This window comes from Colletotrichum tamarilloi (genome assembly GCF_030869305.1).
Source record: "Colletotrichum tamarilloi strain Tom-12 chromosome Unknown Scaffold_22.1, whole genome shotgun sequence".
Lineage (NCBI taxonomy): Eukaryota > Fungi > Ascomycota > Sordariomycetes > Glomerellales > Glomerellaceae > Colletotrichum > Colletotrichum tamarilloi.
In genome coordinates this window covers 459,290-479,710 of record NW_026849405.1, presented here as the reverse complement: position 1 = coordinate 479,710, position 20,421 = coordinate 459,290, and the positions used below count along the sequence as shown (strand labels likewise).

Below are 20,421 nucleotides of genomic sequence, written 5' to 3'. Positions count from 1 at the left end.
GCATGTCAAGTGTATATCCGCGTCCTTGGTAGTCATCTGGTTGGTACTCAAGTTGCAGTCCACGTCTCAGGCGTCCATGATTCCGGGCTGAAATCTGGCCAATAAAGTCCCTGAGCCCCATCATTGTAGATCGACGCATCTATAAACTGCAAGTCGAGGAGTGGCTGGGCCAGGAGCTCCTGTAACGACGGCTCGTTGAGCGCCATACCAGCGGTTGTGTTTTGCTCTGCGAAAGGTTGGTTGAGGTTGACTGCAGCATCCGTGAAAGCCGCTGTTGTGTCGTTCAGCAAAGCCGCCGAGTCTCCCGCCCCGGCGAAATCACCACGGCGCACGTGAGCTGCGGCCATTGTAAGCTTCATAGCGTCGATATGATGGCAGAACTCCTCAGCTGCATAGTTGCCATTATCTTTCAGCTGAGACAAGAACTGAGCTGCTTCTTCAAATTGTTCTCTGTCATTGTGACTCTCTTTGCCGCTCAGAAGGCTAGATGCAGCGAGGATGGTGGCGGCTGAGAAGAGATACTGCGTGTAGAAGTAGTCAAACGTTGCAAAAGACCCGTCGATCCAGCATTCTGTCAGCAGTCGGCAGGTGTGACGAGCGCAACGTATGCAAGTTTCTGCGAGAGTCATGGCGGTGGCCGGAACTCGTGGTTCTGGGGTCTCTGGTGTTCCCCAAGATGCGACATGCGTTCGCAGCACATGGAGCAGAATCGGACGGGTGGTGCTGATAGCGCACTTGAATCAAAATTAGCTTTGTCACACCCCGTCTGGCAGTCGCGCTTCATTGCTTGCCTGATTAAAGTTGAGATGTAGCGAGATGGGCTTTGGCATGCGTTCCGATGTAGGCTTCGAGTCAATGTGAAGCTGTGGAGGGAGCTCTGCAGACCACCCACGAAGATCCTTCAACGCCTCTTGAACTCTATGGGATAAGGAGGTGTCTTGCAGCCTTCTTCGATAGATGGATGGCACAACCTTTCCCAGTAGGCCAGCGAGCTTTACACTAGCAACAAAATATGATGCATCGGCAAAGTCATCCGCTATATTATCGTCGACAACCGGATTCGATGGCAGGTCCACCTCGATATCGATGTCTTGGACGGCTACTGGGTGGCTTAACTTGGCTGCCCACATCCTGTCGAAGATGTATGCTGTCCACCAAACTCTGACCCTATGCTCTCGAGCGGCTGCATCTCTGAGCTGCGTCTCAGGAACATTGAGATGAAGGCCCATGACAACAGCGAGCCTGGTCGCGGAGCCGGCAAAAGTGTAGGCGGTATGTCGCCGGTTGAGCGCAAGAGAGTAGAAAGACTGTCAAAACTTCAGAGGCGATCGAAAACATTTATTTATCAAAGCCATCTTACCAGCAACAATCTCAACTCGACAACATCGATCCTCGGTCGTTCGCTGACGATGCGGAGGATGCGAGTTGCCCGTGCAAAGTAGCCCATGCCGGGGAAGTGCTTTTCCGACGTGGCAGATCGAGTCGAGTACATGGCGCCGATAGCAAACATCGCCCAAAGCTTACTCTTGAGAAGCGAATCACTTTCAGCCGGGTTCTGGAGGGTCTGTTCCAAGGCATCCAGAATCGAGCTCTTGCGAATGATGTGGTAGCAACGGCTGACATATCTCAGGGCAACCCCGACGAGAAAACGTGCTCTTGCCGGACTAGGCCAAGGGCAGTCTGTATCAGATAGAGCGAGCAGCCTCTCATCTGTGGCATAGTTCACCCGCGGGATGTGACTACTCTCAGCTGATGAGATTGCTTGGCGGAAGCGGGTAGCGAATGCGGCGTCCGAGGCCTCACCGATGAGAATCGGCGTGTGTGGAATATTCATGTCGAAGAACCATGGTCGTTCATCAAGCGATGGCGCTGGGATGGCAGTTACATTAGTATCTGTTGTCTCTTTTACCGGGGCAACGACTGCGAGATCTGGGAGCAGGTTGGCTGCTCGAGATTGACTTCCAATGCCGCTATTGCTCTTCAATCGTTGGTTTTCAGCAATAAGGTCATCGATATAACTATGGGAAATCGAGTTAGTTCGACACACCAGTCGCTCTTGGAATCGCGGGTCCGAGGTATGAATATCTCTGGTTCTAACATACCGCTGGCTAACTTTTACCATGCGGTTCCGCCGAGGATATGTGCATTCCACACCCTTGCTTGCTTGGCGACAATTCTCACATGGTTGCCCGCCGGAACACCTCACTTTGCGCGAGTGACACCTACGGCAACTATTATGGCGGAATCGCCGTTGTTAACCATCTGGAAACCTTCCGCAGCTTTGCGGCGCGACAAGTTGTAATACTCACGCGGTAGGTTTGGTCTTTGGTCGGGAGGAAGCCGATGAGGATACCGGAGCGGATCTCAAAGCGACCCTATCCTCCGCACTGGACGCGTCGCCTTCCGATGTCATGGTGGTCAATCGATATGGCTGATTAGGATATTGCCCTCGTGAGGTCCGATTGAATGCTTTCGGGAAACGTGTAGGGATACCGAGAGTCTCAAGGGATATTTGAAGATACCCCTTCACCTTTCAAAGTTGCTGCGGCTTGTGACGTATTCCTAGAATACTACCGCTGCGTGATACCTAGTCATCAGCACTAGTTTGGTAAAGGTTTCTTTGTTGTCACAGCTAGACGTTTGGGGGAGAAAGCTTTAGCCCAGCCGAGATAGTTCGGCATAAATCGCGCAATATGCCGATAAAATACTGTGATTTCTCCACATTATCGGCGTAATGTGGATTTGGCCGAGCTTTATGTCACGATCTTTACCCCACAAACAGTCCAGGGGCTTAACCATCTCTAGTCGGCTTCATGTCATATTGCCGACTCCTCAGACCAAGCAACCAACCACTGGCGCCCTATTTCACTCGCATTTCCGTCACAAGTCCGGGCTGGTCTTGATCACGTCGCCTATGCGTGCATCACGTCGCCCTACGAGGCCCACTTTATGAAATATTTGAGTCAGAGAAGGTGTAGTGAAAAAATGGAAGAAAATTCGCCTGCCGAAGGCGTGTCCGACCGGCGGAGAGCTGCAGGAGTTCCCGACTATATACATTCGGAGGACTCCCCGAGGCAGTATTCATCCTCTGACGATACTTTAGCTTAGAGATCAGCTTACTTTCCATTCTTTAATGTGATTTCCTCGCAATGGGTTCCCCAGATGTCGAAAAGCCGGACGGCTTGACCGCCGCTGTCAAGATCCCTCAACTAAGCCCCGATCCGCTTACCGGCCCTATTCCGGCGGCGGCAGCCCCTCTTCGACCCGTGGCTGCAGCAGATGACGAGGTGATGGAGATGCCAACATGGAAGAAATGGGTAACGCTTGCGGTGGTTTGCTGGATGGCCCTGCCCGTCACCTTCTCTGGTAGCTCCATCTTGACAGCGACTTCCGAGGTTGCTGCCGACTTCAACGTCTCAACGCATGCCATTACCACAGCTAATGCTGGCGTCTTCATTGCCATGGCTATGTCTGCCTTGATATGGCTACCGACGAGTAATATCCTTGGTCGCAGAACGACTTATCTCGTAGCCAACTGCCTCTTGACCTTGTGTTCGATAGGATCGGCGCTCTCAAATAGCTTTGCCTGCTTCACAGCGATTTGGGTCATCGGAGGAACAACTGGTCCATTCTTCCTAGTTGCAGGGCAAACCATCTTGGCAGATATCTTTGAGCCTGTAAGTCGGATATTGTGCCACTTATGTTTATCATATTGAGCCTGACTACTGTTTAGACAACTCGCGGAACTGCAGTGGGTTGTTTCTTGGGCAGCTGTGTGGCGGCAAACGCAATTGGTACGTTGTTTGACTACCTTACTCCATCATTGTGCCCAAGAGTCTTTCGACTGACGAGCTTTCAGCGCCGTTGACGGGAGCCGTCATCGTGACCTTCACCAGTTGGCGAGTCATCTATGGGGTCCAGGCTGGCATGACCTTTCTCGGTCTCATCATGGCCTTCTTCTTCGTGCCAAAAGCGAGCCAGCTGGCGCATCTCAAGATCGCCGTCGCAGAGAGAACTCCTATTCGGTCTTTGGGCGACTTGGCCCACGCGTTCAATCCGATGGGCGTTCTCCGCCAGTTCAAGTATCCCAACATCGTTGCGGCGGTGAGTTGCTCTTCCCCCAACCCGACTCTAGCTCGTAATCTGATCCATCTCGCAGAATTTCGCCTGTGGACTCCTGGGATTCAACCAGTACGGCCTTTTGAGTTCCATACGACGAGTCATCAACCCTCGGTTCGGCCTGACTACGCCTCTTATCAGTGGACTTTTCTATCTTGCCCCCGGAGCGGGCTTTCTAATGGGAAGCACGATCGGCGGCAGAGTCTCAGACCACACCGTTAAGCGATACATCCGGAAGCGTAATGGTCTCCGTTTGCCCCAGGATAGACTCAAGAGCAGCTTGCCAGCAATTTTCTTCGTTCTCCCTGCCGGTACTCTGATTTACGGGTGGAGCGTGCAAAAGGAAGTCGGCGGAATCGCTTTGCCCATCGTCAGCTGCTTCTTTGAGGGTCTCGGCCTCATGTGGTCTTTTAGCGGTCTGAACACATACTCCGCCGGTGAGCCTTCCCTGCCATCTTGTTGCGTCTTCGACGGTTCGACCTGGACTAATACATTGCATCAGAGGCAATGCCGGAACGCAGGACAGCTGTCATCAGTAGTAAATACATCGTTCAGTACAGTTTCGGAGCTGGCAGCGTGGGCGGTTTGGTGCCAATGATCGACGCCATTGGGGTCGGCTGGTCTTTTACCATCAGTGAGTCTTTTGAGATGACTCTTATTCTTTTGCTCGCATATTGACCTCACCTAAGCCGCCACCTCTGCACTCCTCGCCGGCGTTTTGGTCCTGGGTATTTCCAAATTTGCATCGAGGGCTCAAAATTGGGTGGAGAAAAGCAACAGTGACGATTCAGAATAGTGCCAAGAGTGCACTCAAGATTTACAGACTCAAGAGCTATCTATATGCATAGCATGCGGTGTTTGTTGGCGCATGATTTGTTCTATGGTTTTTTGTCAGCCCAGCCTGATCTGGGGCGTCTCTCGTCCCCGTGTCAATCTCATCATATACATCGTTCGGAAAGTTGACGACCAGGCTCTACTCCAGGACGAATGATATTGCCAATGCTTGGGAGCCAAGCCGGCTTGGCCGGGTTGATCAATCGTGATTTCGGAGACCAACACGACGTCTCAGAATCCATGGATGCCTAGCCACCCCTTGCGCCCGCTGCCTTATGAGCTGCATGCATCCTTCAAAGCTCACTGGTCGATATTTCGAATAGCCAATGAGTTAAAATGAAGGCCCCGATACAGTTACACAGCGGTCACATTGAGGCACTGCCACCTAAGCAGTCCTACGGCTCGGTCTGACGAGCTCACCACGAGACCAGGGACCTTCCGTGTTGCTTACTTTTGTCCAACTTCCAAGCTCCTTCAGGGCATTTGCAGTCAACGTTGAACCGCCATTCTCCCTCCTTGGAAGCTTCAGTCTCTCTACCAGTTCAAGATCAATCCCCCTAACCAGTCCAAAAATTGCAGAATGGAGAACATTTCTACAGCGGTAGCAACCGTGGGGAAACTGAAACCTGAGATTCGTCTGGCTCAAACCATTTCAGAATTCAGCGTTTCTCTCAAGCGCCGTCGAGATGACTCTCACATCCGCTTCAAGAACTTGCAGACAAGAAGTCCACCAACCGCCATGGAGGTTTTGCAATTAACAGAAGAGATCAATCGAGATGGGGCTCACCGTCACCGGTCTTGGAGGCCCAACGCCACCCGTCTCGTCACTGTTCTGGAGAGAATTTGTCAATTCGCCCCTATTGGCGACGTCCTTGTTGGAGGCGCCCAAAACCTCTTGGCGTCTGGGGTTTGGGCCACGGTCAGGATGACTCTGGAGGTATGTTCGTCAAGCCTTTTTCTGAACTAAGTCGTTGCAAGTTGTCATTCCGATACTTAGGATAGCTGACGAGAGCTATAGATATCACTGAGCTTCCTGTCATATTTCGACAAAGTTTCAACTCTTCTGATGAGGATTGGTAAATCGTCTACTCTCCACAAGGATTTCGCCTTGCTGTTTCCCACCTGTCGCCAGACTCAGGCGTACATGTGCGAGTATGTCATTGTTTTCATCAAAATATGCAAAAAGATCACCATCGACGCCCATAAATCATTTGCGTCTCACCTCGCAACGTCTTTCACTTCCACCTTCGACTCGGTCTTCAAACCACTGGAAGACGACTTGCGATCATGGGGTCAGTTGATTGAAAATCGCGTAGCAGTACTCGTTGCAAAGGCCAATGTTGAAAGCAACTTGTCTTCTATTGAGAGATTCAGCCGATTCCAGGTTATGATTTCCCGCGATGCCGCTCATCGGGACCGAGAAACGCGTGCGCATCGACTTTTTGAAGCCTTGGCTCCCAATCAGAAGGAGTTCGAGTCCATTTGGACGAGGGAGCGAAAGAAGGGGACCTCTAGTTGGATCCTAAACGACAAGAGCTACCAAGAGTGGCTGGGCACAAAGACTTCAGCAACGTTGTGGCTGCAGGGTAATTTGGGGTCTGGAAAGACTGTCACCATGGCCTCCGTGGTGGCAGATTGTTTGATCGCACATAAAAATCCTGCTGAGAGTCAGTCAGCCACTTTCCTTGTCGTTTACATCTCACGGTCCTTTCACATGGTTTGGTCCGATTGAACTGTCAATATCTTATTCTCGAAGAAGCTGACCAGCCACAAAGATCTAGCTACGACAGATCCAAGGAGACTCCAATCTGTAGCATTCTTCTTTTGCAAAAACAGCAATCAAACAACCTTGCAAGACCACAATATCCTCGGCAGCATTGTACATCAAGTTTTGAGAAATTCGTCTCTGGCCCGATTCCTGGACAACTTTTTAGACGAACACGAAATGAAGCATCAAGTATTCCATGCCGAGTTTTGTATTGACCTCTTGCTCTCCATAACACCACCAGTCTGGCAATGTGTACTGGTCCTGGATGGCTTGGACGAAGCTCCTCTGGAAGAGGTGGAATCAGTTCTCGGTCAGCTTCATCGACTTATGCAATTCAGACGAGTCAAACTGTGTTGCTCTTCCCGACCCACATCTGGATGCAAATCCGTTGCAGCATCGTCAATTGGTATCACCCAAACTATTTCTTTCGAAAGTGTCGACAGATCCTTAGACCTGGAAAGTTACATATCGGCCGAGGTCGAAAACTGGAAGCTCATCAGGCCAATATCAAGCAGGCTTGAACAGCTAGTCAAGGAACAGCTACTAGTACGTTCTCAGGGCATGTTTCTGTGGCTCTCACTGCAGATTGAGGCCATTTGCCCCAAGTACACTCGAGAACTTCGTTCTGAGTCTGAAATTCTCGACATCATCAACAATCTTCCCCGAAATCTTCCACAGGCGTTTGATCAAGCAATTTTAAGAATCCCGGACATGAAGTACGGATCGCGAGTTTTCCAGCTTATCGCGTCAGCAGACCCATGTCTTTCACTGGATGAGCTTCGTGTGGCTCTGAACGTCCAACCCGGATCCTCGATCTGGAGTTCTTCAACTATGCATCCCTCCGGATTCACTTTGGCCTCGACATATGGTGGCAGTCTATTGGAGATTGACGAGGAGGACTCATGTATCAGGTTCATTCATCACAGTGTCCTGTTACACCTCGTTCAAGCCCCGGCGTTGCCTGCAGCTTCTCCTTACCACTTTCATCTGCATCAAGCAGAGTTTGAACTCGGTGCCATCTGTGTCACTTATCTCAACTATGGGGTATTCGAGAATAGCATGTCACATGCCCAGAATGTTTCGTTTGACAAGATTCCTGGTACTGTGGCAAACTCGATCTTAAGTCCAAATGCCCTGACAAGAAGACTCATTTCCCTTATGTCCCTCGACAGGCGAGCCAGAGCTTCCAACGTAGATCTAGAGCGATTGAACTATGACCTACACCAGTATCGATCAGAAATCCAAGACGACATCCATCTGTTCCTCCCTTATGCCAGCAAACACTGGCTCAGACTTACCAAGTGTTTCTCCGAGGCTATCGACCCATTGATTTATTCACTCTGGGAGAATTTGGTGTCCGGTTCTGTATCGTCCGCATCATCCAGCCTCCCTTGGTCTCCAGGCTCCGTGGCCGGTGCAACGAAATGGTCCCTCTACAACCGTCACGGACCATTGTTCCGACATCTATTGGGTAGCTCCGACGCCGTCGTCGTCAAGGAAGTCCTTCGGATTACACTCACAGTGATCAAACAGTATAAAGTGGACCTGGAAACATCAACAGCGGAGGCCTACCCCATTATCTCAAGACTAAATGAACTACACCACCACTATCTACGCCACGAGTTCTTCCTATCGGGAGAAGACGCTGGGCTCCTGGTCCCCACGTACCTACTACATATGGGTCTCGATGTACCAGTGCTCAATTATTTAGTCGAAATGGAATGCCTGCCTTTTGGCACTGGCGATAAATATTGCCAGTTCAAAGACCCAGTTGCCGTCGAAATGGCTCTCGGTACCATCGCCCGACATGGGATACCAAGAGTTCTACTTTTCCTTCAACAAGAAAGTCAAGAGGAAGCGGACAGGGACAGATGCATCAAATCTGCGCTACTTCTTGCGCACTATCTTCCCAGCATTGATACTACCCTTAGCAATGGTTCCACCATTTTACATACCGCTATCAAGCATGGATTTGAGGACCTTGCAGAAACACTGCTCAAAGACCGAGGAGCAGATCCAGACGGCGCCCGTCTCCAGGGCATCTCCAGCCCCTTGCAGCTGTGTCTTCAAAAGAAGTTCAGGCACCTAGCTGTAATACTGACCCAAATGGGGGCTGACATCATCGCGACGCCAGACAACGGCCTTCCTCCATTCTTTTTAGCCATGGGTTTACGTGATTTGCGGCTTTTTGATGCAATGTGGCACGGAAATCCCCATCGATCATCGCGCCAATACGGTCCAAAGAAAGAAACAGCGTTCCAATTTGCGTGCAGGGTCTACTGCGATCCGATTAGCAAAGACTATCCAGACATCTCAGATGCTCTCGATAACATCCTCGCCAAGGACCCCGACGTGAACCGTCCCAACGGTGACGGTGAAACCCCGCTGATGATCACTGCCATGACGGGCAATCTTGAGTTGATGGTACGACTCTTAGACCAAGGGGCGGATCCAACACTTGCGGGTGTTAATGAGGCAACGCCTCTTCATCTGGCAGTGGGGGATACAGTTGCAAAGCTGCTTGAGGTTGGTGTTGACCCGAACAAGGTGACACCTGATGGCGTATCACCGCTCATGGTGGCCTCACTCCTAGGCGACATTGCTGCTGTCAAGATCCTCATTCACGGTGGTGCGCTGCGTTTCCAGGCTGTCGCTGGTGCGGGGCCTCTGTCAGAGGGTGGAAAGGCACTCTTCAGAATGTCAAAGAGATGCCCGAGATTCTACGACGCGGAAAGCTCTACTCGCAATGTAACAGTAGACAAGATCGAGGCAGGTGATACAGCCCTCTCACTCGCCATAGCTCGGCTGGAGTTTATGACTGGCGATAAGGAGCAAATCAGTCGTCTACGTCAGATTGTGAAGGACACTGTCAATAAGGATGCCCAGAACAAAGTCAGGGCAAAGGTCACGCATATCACGGAACGATGGGATGACTTCGAGACGATTGTGCTTGAATTGCTCTCACGGAAGCATGGCGCAGTGCTTTGGCCAGAGAGGGAAGCTATCACGCGCCGGTACCGACACACACATTGCTGGCAAACAATCTTAGTCGCGACCCGTTGAGTGGGTGAAGCTAGAATCAAAGAGCGTGGAATTGAAGATTTGGAAGGAACTCTTTTGGATGAAAGCCGGCTAGCCATCTTCGTAATTACTCAAATCGAATCTGAGTACCATATTCGAAGCGTCAGCGAAGGCAGCAACGACTGGTAAACCACGATTCCTTCACCAATTTTTCGCTGCCGCCATAAGCGGTCTGATCGCAGCCAGAGATGCGAATCTAGCAATCCCATATCGCCGTATATAGTTCATGTTCAGATCATGACTTCTGTCCTGGTGAAAGCTCATGTTGCACCTTTTGATACAGCTGTTTTGATTCAAGTCAACATTTGTAGACGTATATCATGAGCCGAACCGCGCCAGAAAGACATTAAGACTTACAAGTCCCAATGGACAAAACCGCCCTGAGAATAATCTTGCCTGCAAAGCTCCATACAGAGAGCATAGAGGGTTTGTTTCCGTCGGAGCAAATTCATCATCATCGTCGTTTCGTGAAGCCAGATCTTCTGTGACAGAATCTTTCTGAATTTGATAAATTACGCTTTTCCGTGAAGTGTCAGATACTGAAGTAATTTGTGTTCGATGTTTGGTCTGATTTTACCTTGCAGGGGCTACCCAATCATTCCCCTTGGCTCCATCGTATTTCAGGCTATCCTCGACAAGAACTGAGCGTTTCTCGGGAGGACTTGTCATCGGCTGTGAAACACCTCTAAAGGTGTCATCGATCTCGCCAGAGTTCTTTACAAGCACAGCACAGAAAGAAAAGGCGGCCCAGGAAGCGAGCACGAGGAGGTGGGAAAGTGATAATGCCCTCATTTTGACGGAGTAGCCAAGGTCTTTGAGGAGGATTGGAATGGTGATCAAGAGCCGAGAATATCGTTGGCTTGAATAGGAGCCTAGCCCACATTTTATTACGCGGGAACTGAGCAGATTTAAATACTAGAAGAGAATTCTATCTGCATTTTAGGTAGTGATCTACCTTGCCGCAACATTTGTCACTACTAGGTATTGAGATAGCAACGGTGACATCGAAGACAACCACGGCCTTGACAGGAGTCAAGATCACAAGAAAAGCAAACATTGATTGAAGTTTGAGGACGTGACCACGGCTTGCTTCACTGCTAAACGGGACCTGTTGTCAACGTTGGCATTCCAAGATCACAGCTTGGTGCTTAAGCTTCAGAGTTTGGTGGCACATTGATTGCTTTCTTGACCCGTTGTCTGAAAGGTATGGTGCATCGTTCGCCGAGCTATCTGGGAACGCCAAAAAACGATAAGATTGCGAATGTAACACAAGTCAGAATCCCACACTCATGTGATGAGATACTGTCTTTCAGAGAGGTGATACCAAGAGGCAAGGGTACATGTAGGGGTAATGCTATGGGAACAATGGTTCGTAATACAAACAGCGTGAACATCAGCAAAGGGGGACATGTGTTGTTGTGTTACTGCGCAATCTGTACACCTGTTCCAGGCTTTGGCATTCGACAGATCAGCGAAGTTTGCGTTTGCTACCTGCTTCATAGCGAGAAATGAATGGCAGTCAATTCAATCTTCAATACGAAAGATCGACAGCTAAGCAATGAACAGTTGAACACGAAGACTATCATTGCTCGTTTGCAATTGATGAGCTGAAAACTGCTCATCGCTTCCTTGGCAGCTCGTAATGCTAATAGGATCATTTTCCTGGATGCACGTGTCCAGCGCTTATTTATAAGTACTTCGTGTGCTTGCCATGAAGAAATCGTTGCCCCAAAGACTCATTCACCAACGAGTCCTAAAACGAAACAGACACTTTCTCCAGTCCTTAGCAAAATGCGTCCTACTCACATTCTCCCTCTAACTCTTCTCGCTGGACCCTCCTTGGTTCTTGGGGAATGTTTCAAATCAGGACCACGAACAGGTTACGCCAATGACAACAACGTTCTCGATCTCAGCGCCGTCTGTAGCTTGCTTACAGGTCTCTACAACAAGGGCGAATTCCGACGGATCTGCGTGCATGACAAGAATGGCATCAAGTGGGACTTTGAGCTGAAGGTATCAATTTTGAAATTCGCAGCCATTTCTACTTGTCTCTGACGCTTTGCAGTATTTTGGTAGTGGTGCAACTCGTACTATCCATGGACCTGAATGCGTGAATGGCTTTTCAAAGGAAGCAAAGTGTGCCCAAGGAGGAAAAACGGCGTACGGCAATTGGGAGTACATGTAAGCTTTCATACTTGCTATACTTGCTATAGAACTTGGATCAATCAGTAAGCTGACACGAAATTTCACAGAGCTGATCCCAATAACGGACGCTGCTTTCGCAGCCCAGTGTAACCCAGGTCTTTGGCTGGTTAGAGGAAGTCCAAGGTCATTTTGTATTGTTGTGCGGAGTCCTCTTCACCTCCCAAAGATGTTGCATTGATTTTTCGTGTAGCTATCTGTCCAATGCTGTCCAAATTGATCTAGTGATTACTATCACGCTACTCTAGCTTTCAGCCTCAACTGGGGTTTGTATAGGGAACTGCATGGCATCTAGCCACTGGCGGTACCACTTGTGCAATGTGCATGGATGCCTTGAAGATCAAATAGGTCTATTCGCAAAGACACTCGCAATTGGGACTCGTGCAAGTCCAGCCTTGTTTCCCTTGACGCTGGCACTAACATCACCCAGATATATCAGTAAGTGCTCAGCAACTCTATGTGGCATTGTGGGTTGCAATACCTCGGCTTCGCATCCGCCATCGAAGCCTCCGCACCATGTCATGAAATCGCACCCGTAGCGTAAGTTGTACTCGAAATCGGACATGGATCCTTGCGTAGGGGGCCAGGTGAAAGGGACGGCAGAGGTAGCAGTGGTGGCAGTGGTGGCACAGGTCATAGCCACAACCAAGAAAGAGAAACTGTATAGCATTTTTGTCTTCGGATCCAAATTTGTGGGCAGAAATACCTCATGTGGAACTGTAAGGGATAGAATGAAAATTTCCAACCTGCGTAGTCTAGGAAAACCTGGGGGATGTCATTCATACACTAGAGCTGTTTTATAGTCACTTAGTCATCGTATTTAGTTACGAATGGAGATTCCGTGAAGTTGTTGCCGGTGATTTATGAGTCCGCAAAGTGGGACTTGTTGGCAAAGCTTAGAGGCGGTGCCGTACGGATGCCTGATGTATCCACACCTATTGCGTTCTATGTTGCGACCGCCATTAGTCGTGCGTGGAAGTGGAAAAAGTCCAATGGCCCTCATCGCTACTTATGCACGATGATGATTCGATCGTGATAGTCAACACTACTCTTCATTTCATATGCTAGGTGGAGCGGGATGAGGGAATTATATCCTGTAGCTCTCCTTACAAGTTTTGATAACAGCCGTTCTGACGCACTTGGCATGCTCTCAATCATATCATATCTGGTTTGAGTCGGTAGAAGCTATAGCGAATGAGTGCTTTGATCCTTAAGGCTGCTGCGTATAACATGGTTGGTCTGTGGTAGATGACCGAGAACGAGGTTGAGGAGTGTGCCAAGAATAGAGTTCATTAGCTTGTGGGTATGATAGAGAAGCTTAACCCTACCGATGAGCGAATCAGAAATATGTACCAGTATTCCAATGAAGCCGCAAACTGCCTCAATAGTAGAGAGAGGCAATGTTCTTCATTGAGGTACTGGCGGCGCCTAAAACTAAAGGGTCTCTCAGGTGCATCGACGGCGCACATGCCACCACTTTTGCCCAAGAGAAGCTTATCCATTATCGCACTGAGGAGCAGAGGTTGCTCAGCGGGACACGGTTCGTTCAAATATTTCAGAAGCAGCCCTCAATATCAAAGGGAAAAGGAGTACTAGAGCATGCATGCCGCATTCTCTGGAGGATCCGATAACAAAAGTTCCTTGACTCTGTAGGGAGTGCGAAGACGTACACAGTAGGCCGCGGCTCAAGCTAATGCGACTTGATTGAATTATGTCAGCACTCTTTATTCCTGATGGCTCAATAAGAAATGCTCCTCGGTCCGGGGGTGTCGACCGGGGTCTCGCTTGGGGGGGGCTCCTGAGTAAAAAGCGAAAAGTCGGGATGAAATCCACACTTAATCGCCGTTTGGGTGGGGATCCGGCGCCGATGACACCGAGGACCCTGCGGGATAAAGCCGGATTGCGCTAAACTTGGCAAATTGAAGTCGGAGATGCAAAACAGGGGGCCTATGCTCGAAATTCACAGTGACGCCTTGGAGTTTGCCTTGTGGCAGCCAGGATGAGCCGGTCCGATGGCTGGGTTTGGCAGGCTGACAGCAGTCGATCAGGGAGGTTCAGATGACTGGTGGTTCATGAGTTACTTGAAGCGGCGATATGATGAAGCGAAGTGCCGTGTCTGGGTATGAGCGATGAGGTGAGAATGCGAATGAGTCTGAGAATGAAAGCTGTCTTGGTGGCCTGGAATACCAAAGGAAGTAACGGTCCGAGACTGAGTCGATTCGGCAATGGCAACGACCCGCGGAGAATTTCATGTGGGAGGGAAGGAAGGGTCGCTTGCATTTCTGGACCTGCCGTCACTGGTCAAACTGTCTCAGGAGGCAGGAGCGCCAGTGACGTAGAGGCGGGGGAGTTTGCTGAGGAAGGCGCACCTCAGAGGCTCAGTCTGGCTCCTGCAAAAAAGAAAAAAGTGACTGCCCATGCTGTGGTTGCCAGTTGGTAAGGAAGGAGCGTGGGATAAGCATAGAAAAGGCGGGGCAGATTAGGTAATTGCTGCTCACCGACGCCTCCTCGTCGCACCTCAGGTGTCACTGGAGGCAACAGGCCATGGAAGAGAGGTGGTCACAAATGACGGATGGAAGAATTTGGAAAGAAAGAACGGCAGACTTTCCGCCCGCAAGGTCTCCACAAATGTCACCGTCACCGTCTGAGTCTCTCCTCATTTTTCTCCTAGGCCTTTCTCTTGGGGCTCTTGGAGTCGTACCTAGTCGTTAACGTGGACGTGGACTGCTTCCATATCCATCTAGCAAAGGAAGATTCCTTCTCCCCCTCAATCCGCATTCACGGATACTCGACTCTTCCCTGTCGACGACCCCTTGTTTTTCTTCCTTCTGCCCCCCATCTATTCTGCCCTGCAGGAAGTCCCCACTCCTTCGTCCTGGTCTTCCCGAAAACTCCCATCTGCGTCTCAGCGTCTCAGCGTCTCTTCTCGCCTGCCGCCGCCGCCGCTGCTCGCATTCTCGTCATCTCAAGGAACAAGCCCGGGCCTTTTTTTCTTGTCCCTCTCGCATCCAGTTCGCTTCGCTGCCTCATCTCCCGACGAATCATCGTAGCCTAGATCGAAATCAGAGACCAGCGACACCGAGCGATACCAACACCAGCGACAGACAAGCCCAGCTTGTTCCCAGTCACCGACGAAGCGAGGACCACCCAACTGCGTTCCCCCCTCTTCCCCTCGTCACTCGGTCGGTCGGTCACCGCATGCACCTCGTCCCGAGAGTGGAATTAAGGAATTCGCACCCATGTCATGGTGATGCCACATATTGCGACCTATCCATGTCCAATTCTTCCAGCCCGCCAGCCACGACTCTCTCCAAGACTTCAGCCTATTATTCGCTGATCTGACTTGCGAGCGACCTCACGCTACCACTCGCTGCTCTGCGGATCGGATACCTACCTGCACACGCTACACACCCATCCCGCCTGGCCTGCTTCATCATCTCCTGTGTGGCCGTACGGACCCCGGATAATTTGCTGGACCACCACTACTGCAGACCTACCCAACGCGACGTTGCACACACCGCAAACGCTGTCACGGACAACACACCACCAACCGCCGATAAATCACAAACCCACTACATCACTCGTGTCACCGAAATTTGGCAGCAGCTCTGCTATCTACGACCGCCGATCGACGACTTTTGACCTTCTTCACCGACTCGCGACAAATACCTACTCCTTGCCAACTCGACTCGCGCCCAAAGTCCGTCTTGGGCCCTTATCATCTCGACACCCGCCTCCGATCACAGCCACGCTAGAGAGTGGTGAGACACGACATTCGATATCCACGACTGCGTTCGTTTCCTCTCGATTCTTAGCTGCCGTCTATCGACTCGAAGCCAATAGCCTGACGGTCGACGAAACCTCCTCGATCACCACGACCCATCCCAAGCACCCCTAAAGCATGACACGATGGATCCCCCCGACCCCTTGCCGCTCCGCATAACGAGGAGCGCATCCTCCTCCTCGTCACTTCATTTCAAGCCGCGCGACCGAAAGCTTCACCTTCTAGTGGCCGCTAATGGGCCCCGCGACATATCATGGGCACAGGCTCTCGTCGTCCGTCTCTCCAAGAGTTCGGCCATTGAGATGCGCGCCATCGTCGACGACGCCGTGCCCCGCTTAAGCCAGACTGTCATCACTATGCAGAACCGATCCATGACACTGCCGCTAGGTCCGTCGCGTGCCGGCTCCGAAGCAGACGTTGACGATATTGAGTTCTACCGCCAGCAGGCATTCGAGCTGGTCGAGTGGGCTGATCTCCTGGTTCTCGCCCCGATCGATGCCGACAACATTGCCAAGATGATGGTGGGAATCGCGGATACTTTCCTTCTTGAGGTGCTTCGCGGCTGGGACACAGCGAAAAAGGTGCTTCTCGTCCCTGGGATGAGCACGCACATGTGGGAGAACCCGGTAACGAAAAGGCAGTTAAACAAAATCAATAGCAAATGGCCTTGGGTGCGAGCTATGCCACCTATACTCTGGCACTACGACAGCGCCCACAAACACCCGAAGCGAATCGTCAATTGGAACGGCTTCAACGACGTGTTAGGCATCATCAAGAACCAAGCCGACTTGCTCGGCCTGGGTCGGGATGTGGACGTCGTCACCCATCTCGGTTACCTCGCTTCGGGTGATCCGCGAGTATACTCCAATTTGCCGCCGGAGATCTGGACTATTATTCTCGACTTTGCCGACGACTGGGAGTTGGCGCAGGCGTTAGGGATTTTCACCAACCTGCCCATGCCATATCCTTGGAAGCTACAACCCAGGAACCCCAACGATCCGGTGAAGGTCTACGAGCACGAATTGGAGTGGCTCGTACTTACTTGCGACTCCACCTCTATTTGCAAAAAGCTGCTTCAGTCGCCGCCTACCTTCCACGAACTCCCAGCACTCGTCATTAAGCTTCTTATCCGCTTCTCGCTGATTGAAGTGCTTACCTGGATGGAGGCCAACCGCCCTGATCTCTTCCAGGCTTTCGACGGCAAGGTCCTCGCGACCAAGGCTTCCGCATACTTTGGACGCTCCGACGTCCTTGATTATTGGAAGGAGAGCCGATATTTTCGTGGTCGCCACCAACAGTGCTACGATGCCGAAGCCCTTGACGGGGCGTCCAAAAACGGCCATATACAGAGCCTGGACTGGTGGTGGCGGCGCTCCGGCTTACCGCTCCGCTTTACCGAGGCTGCTCTCGAGCAGGCCAGTGGAAAAGGTCATCTTCTCGTGCTTGAATGGTGGCGTGATGCAGCTGCCCAGGACGAGAATATTGTGCTTAGACCTGGGAAGTCGCTGTTGTGGGCCGCCCAGCACGGCCAGGTTGACGTCATACGTTGGTGGGTGGCCTCTGGCATTCCTGTTGCCAATGGAGACGGCGTAGCAAAAATTGCTTCACGATGGGGTCAGGTCGGCGTTCTCGAACTTTGGAGGAAGCTAAAGGGCGACGACAAGCTCGCTTTCGACGGCGAGGTCCTCGTTCAACCTACAATCCATCAGCACATTGGGGTTCTGGAGTGGTGGCGCAAGTTCGCATATGGCGAGCTTGAAGGAATGGAAGGGCGGAAACACCGCGTCGAATACCGAACCTGCGATATCGAAGAGGCCTTGGAAGACAGTATCGGCGATCAAGAGCCGGTGCGGAAGTGGTGGGCCAGCAACGGGCTCAATCTGAGTATTCGTAATCTTGAGTGGATGAGGCCCAGGTATCTGTAGGACTATCATGACACATTTACGGGCGTAGGCAGCATTGCTTGGGTAGCACTACACATGGCGCCTTGACATTTCTAGCATCAACATGGGCTCGAAAAAGTTTGGCGTTTACCGGGATTTCCTAGGCGTATGGGAGCGATACATGATTAAGGGAATATTATTCAAATTATAGACTGATCCCTATGATGTTCAATCACGCTTGTGTTACTCTTTTACTCATTCGCCATTCGAATATGTACCATTCATGATCATCTTCAGATAACCAGGGGCGCTGCAACGAGGAGGCCTGCGACCAAGACGGAGCCGTCGAGATTCTTTCCCAAAAACGCGGCACCTTGGGCCGATGTTGACGTCGGCGCTGCGCTACTCGTCGTTGTCCTTGTTGTTGACGTCGAAGATCTTGACGACGATGATGTCGGCCCATCATCGCCGGCACCAAGTGTTTGCGTGGGCTGTGGGAAGTCTCTCAGAGACGTAGTCCCCGCTTCACCCCCAGGTATCGTCGCGAGTAGACTAGATGTCGCGCTTGTATCATCACCACCACCTCCGCCGCCGCCGCCTCCACCGTTGGAGTTCCGACACTTCTTGTCCCCGACACAAGTGAGGCCTGCATTGCAGAAGTATGTTTCGCAGCAGACTTGTTCGGCTGGCATACATCCGGTGCCGCAGGGTGTCTGGCCGGCCGCACACTGACTTCCTCCTCCTCCTCCTCCACCGCCGCCGCTGCTACCCTTATTGCACTTCTTATTTCCAGCACACGTCTCTCCGGCGTCGCAGTAGTAGGTATTGCAGCAGACTTGACCAGCCGGCATACATCCCGTACCGCAAGGAGTTTCGCCCGCCGAACACTGACTTCCGCCGCCAGATCCGCCGCCCTTGTCGCACTTCTTGTTCCCCAGACACTTCTCGCCGGCGTCGCAGAAGTATGTATCGCAACAGACTTGACCGGCTGGCATACATCCCGATCCGCAAGGAGTCTGACCAGCCGCACACTGGCTTCCACCACCACCACCTCCTCCTCCACCTCCGCTATTACAACGTTTATCGCCCACGCAAGTGTTCCCTGCGGGGCAGTAATAGGTCTGACAGCAAGTCTGCCCCGTAGGCATACACCCAGTCCCACAGAGCGTCTCCCCAGCTCCACACGAAGTGCCTCCTCCGCCACCGCCGCCTCCCTTATTACACTTCTTGTCGCCCGCACACGTCTCCCCAGTCGGGCAGTAGTACGTCTGACAACACGTTTGTCCAGAGGGCATACATCCACTCCCACACTGCGTCTGCCCGTTCCCACAGGAACTTCCTCCCCCGCCTCCGCTGCCGCCGGTACAGTGTCCATCAGAAGTACACGTCTCTCCGGCATCACAGTACCCTCCGTTGGAACAACATACCGTGCCAGAGGGAATGCAAAGCCCATTGCAAAGCACCTTCCCCGAACTACATCCCTGGGGCGGACCAGAGCACGTCTTGCCGACTTGGCAGCACCCACCCGAGGTGCAGTATTTGCCTACCTCGCAGTACCCGCCCGAACCCGTGCCACAGCATGTTCCGGTGATGGGGATGCAGCCGTTGTCGCAGGATTTCTTGCCGATGTCACACGAGGCTACGGCCGCGGCGCCGATGTTGAGGATCGGAATTGTGGAGCCGGTGCCGGGGAAGAGGTAGGCTGGGGTCGAGAGGGATGTTGAGCCGTCGTAGTTTTGGGGCTCATCAGCGTGGGTGAGGATTGGGAGGAGGAGGGCCGAGAGGGTTGAGAGAAGGGGTTTGGAGAGCATGGTTGGGTGCTTGTGATGTGTGCTCTTTGAGGATTTGGTCTTGAAAGGGGACAATGTGTCTGGGTAGGTTCGCCTGAAGCTCAAAGGCTTTGAGGGGGGCGGGGAACACGAGATCGTTGGACAGCTTTAGAGACTTGTGTTGTGGTATATGTAGTTCTTGGCCAGACCCAAGTCCAGGAAGAAAGACAGGTCTTGTGAGGCAGGTGTCTTGGGCCTTGACATTTCCGCGGCTTTCTCTGGAGTCCTGCTCAAGGGTAGCCACTCACACAAAGCCGTTGATCAGGCTGAGGGCATATCCGTACCATATTGGTAGAAATTTAGAGCTGAATACAAGCTTCCAACCCCGGACCTTGCTCATCGCTCGTTAGCTCCCTTGTCGAGGCTTACCCGACGTCAATCTCTATTTCTTGGGTGCTTGTTTGCGGTCAAGTCACACGGACCGACGGACGGCAGGTGGGATGAACAATACGACGGGCGTTCACCTTGTTGCCAAGTCCCTTGATCCCTTGATTGACAAGGCAATTGTTTCTTGGCAAGGCGGGTTTGTTGTACTCTGTACAAGAACTGGAGTCTGTACCGACCCTTCGGATGGGGACGGAAAGGGGTTTGAGTGTATGAATACTGGTGGGCGGAAGGGTGTGGATTGATGAGAGAGTGTGGGTGAGCCTTGTGGGGATGAGCTAGACATGCAGGGTTTAATGGTAACCAGGCATCTGCACTTTAAGGGTGCTTCCTTTCCACATGGTTTGATTAGAGGATCATGAGTGGCGTCTCGTGTTCAGATGGGTAGCTCTAGACGTTGAAGAACAGAAAGGGTGAGTAGAAATGGCCCCGAGAGGAGGGCTCCATCGCGGAGCACCAGAGGACAGGATACAGTCGGGCAGTTACGGAGTGAACCCGAGTCTATCACTGGCCTTGAAGATCGCTGGTATCATCTAC

General features: G+C 51.7%; 9 protein-coding genes across 9 annotated transcripts; 5 read left to right on the top strand and 4 right to left on the bottom strand.

Annotated features, from left to right (window-relative positions):
- Positions 1–47: 47 nt before the first annotated feature.
- Positions 48–2,413, bottom strand: CTAM01_07360 (fungal specific transcription factor; the record flags this gene model as incomplete). Its single annotated transcript, XM_060523383.1, has 4 exons — positions 48–734; positions 999–1,307; positions 1,361–2,018; positions 2,310–2,413. 4 exons carry the CDS (start codon positions 2,411–2,413, stop codon positions 48–50), a joined length of 1,758 nt encoding a protein of 585 aa, XP_060382121.1.
- A 736-nt stretch (positions 2,414–3,149) lies between these two features.
- CTAM01_07359 (major facilitator superfamily transporter) lies at positions 3,150–4,915 on the top strand (the record flags this gene model as incomplete). The annotated part of the gene is made up of 6 exons (XM_060523382.1): positions 3,150–3,677; positions 3,734–3,794; positions 3,860–4,104; positions 4,160–4,556; positions 4,622–4,753; positions 4,809–4,915. 6 exons carry the CDS (start codon positions 3,150–3,152, stop codon positions 4,913–4,915), a joined length of 1,470 nt encoding a protein of 489 aa, XP_060382120.1.
- Positions 4,916–5,533: 618 nt separating this feature from the next.
- Positions 5,534–9,784, top strand: CTAM01_07358 (NACHT domain-containing protein; the record flags this gene model as incomplete). Its single annotated transcript, XM_060523381.1, has 4 exons — positions 5,534–5,890; positions 6,086–6,539; positions 6,963–7,031; positions 7,173–9,784. The coding sequence occupies 4 exons, from the start codon at positions 5,534–5,536 to the stop codon at positions 9,782–9,784; spliced, it is 3,492 nt and encodes a 1,163-aa protein (XP_060382119.1).
- A 121-nt stretch (positions 9,785–9,905) lies between these two features.
- CTAM01_07357 (uncharacterized protein) lies at positions 9,906–10,594 on the bottom strand (the record flags this gene model as incomplete). Its single annotated transcript, XM_060523380.1, has 3 exons — positions 9,906–9,998; positions 10,160–10,331; positions 10,380–10,594. 3 exons carry the CDS (start codon positions 10,592–10,594, stop codon positions 9,906–9,908), a joined length of 480 nt encoding a protein of 159 aa, XP_060382118.1.
- A 999-nt stretch (positions 10,595–11,593) lies between these two features.
- CTAM01_07356 (uncharacterized protein) lies at positions 11,594–12,097 on the top strand (the record flags this gene model as incomplete). Its single annotated transcript, XM_060523379.1, has 3 exons — positions 11,594–11,815; positions 11,868–11,983; positions 12,055–12,097. The coding sequence occupies 3 exons, from the start codon at positions 11,594–11,596 to the stop codon at positions 12,095–12,097; spliced, it is 381 nt and encodes a 126-aa protein (XP_060382117.1).
- Positions 12,098–12,354: 257 nt separating this feature from the next.
- Positions 12,355–12,674, bottom strand: CTAM01_07355 (uncharacterized protein; the record flags this gene model as incomplete). The annotated part of the gene is made up of 2 exons (XM_060523378.1): positions 12,355–12,420; positions 12,486–12,674. The coding sequence occupies 2 exons, from the start codon at positions 12,672–12,674 to the stop codon at positions 12,355–12,357; spliced, it is 255 nt and encodes an 84-aa protein (XP_060382116.1).
- A 677-nt stretch (positions 12,675–13,351) lies between these two features.
- On the top strand, positions 13,352–13,600 carry CTAM01_07354 (uncharacterized protein; the record flags this gene model as incomplete). Its single annotated transcript, XM_060523377.1, has 1 exon — positions 13,352–13,600. The coding sequence occupies one exon, from the start codon at positions 13,352–13,354 to the stop codon at positions 13,598–13,600; it is 249 nt and encodes an 82-aa protein (XP_060382115.1).
- A 2,313-nt stretch (positions 13,601–15,913) lies between these two features.
- CTAM01_07353 (flavoprotein) lies at positions 15,914–17,713 on the top strand (the record flags this gene model as incomplete). The annotated part of the gene is made up of 1 exon (XM_060523376.1): positions 15,914–17,713. The coding sequence occupies one exon, from the start codon at positions 15,914–15,916 to the stop codon at positions 17,711–17,713; it is 1,800 nt and encodes a 599-aa protein (XP_060382114.1).
- Positions 17,714–17,964: 251 nt separating this feature from the next.
- CTAM01_07352 (uncharacterized protein) lies at positions 17,965–19,482 on the bottom strand (the record flags this gene model as incomplete). Its single annotated transcript, XM_060523375.1, has 2 exons — positions 17,965–18,939; positions 19,219–19,482. The coding sequence occupies 2 exons, from the start codon at positions 19,480–19,482 to the stop codon at positions 17,965–17,967; spliced, it is 1,239 nt and encodes a 412-aa protein (XP_060382113.1).
- Positions 19,483–20,421: the final 939 nt, after the last annotated feature.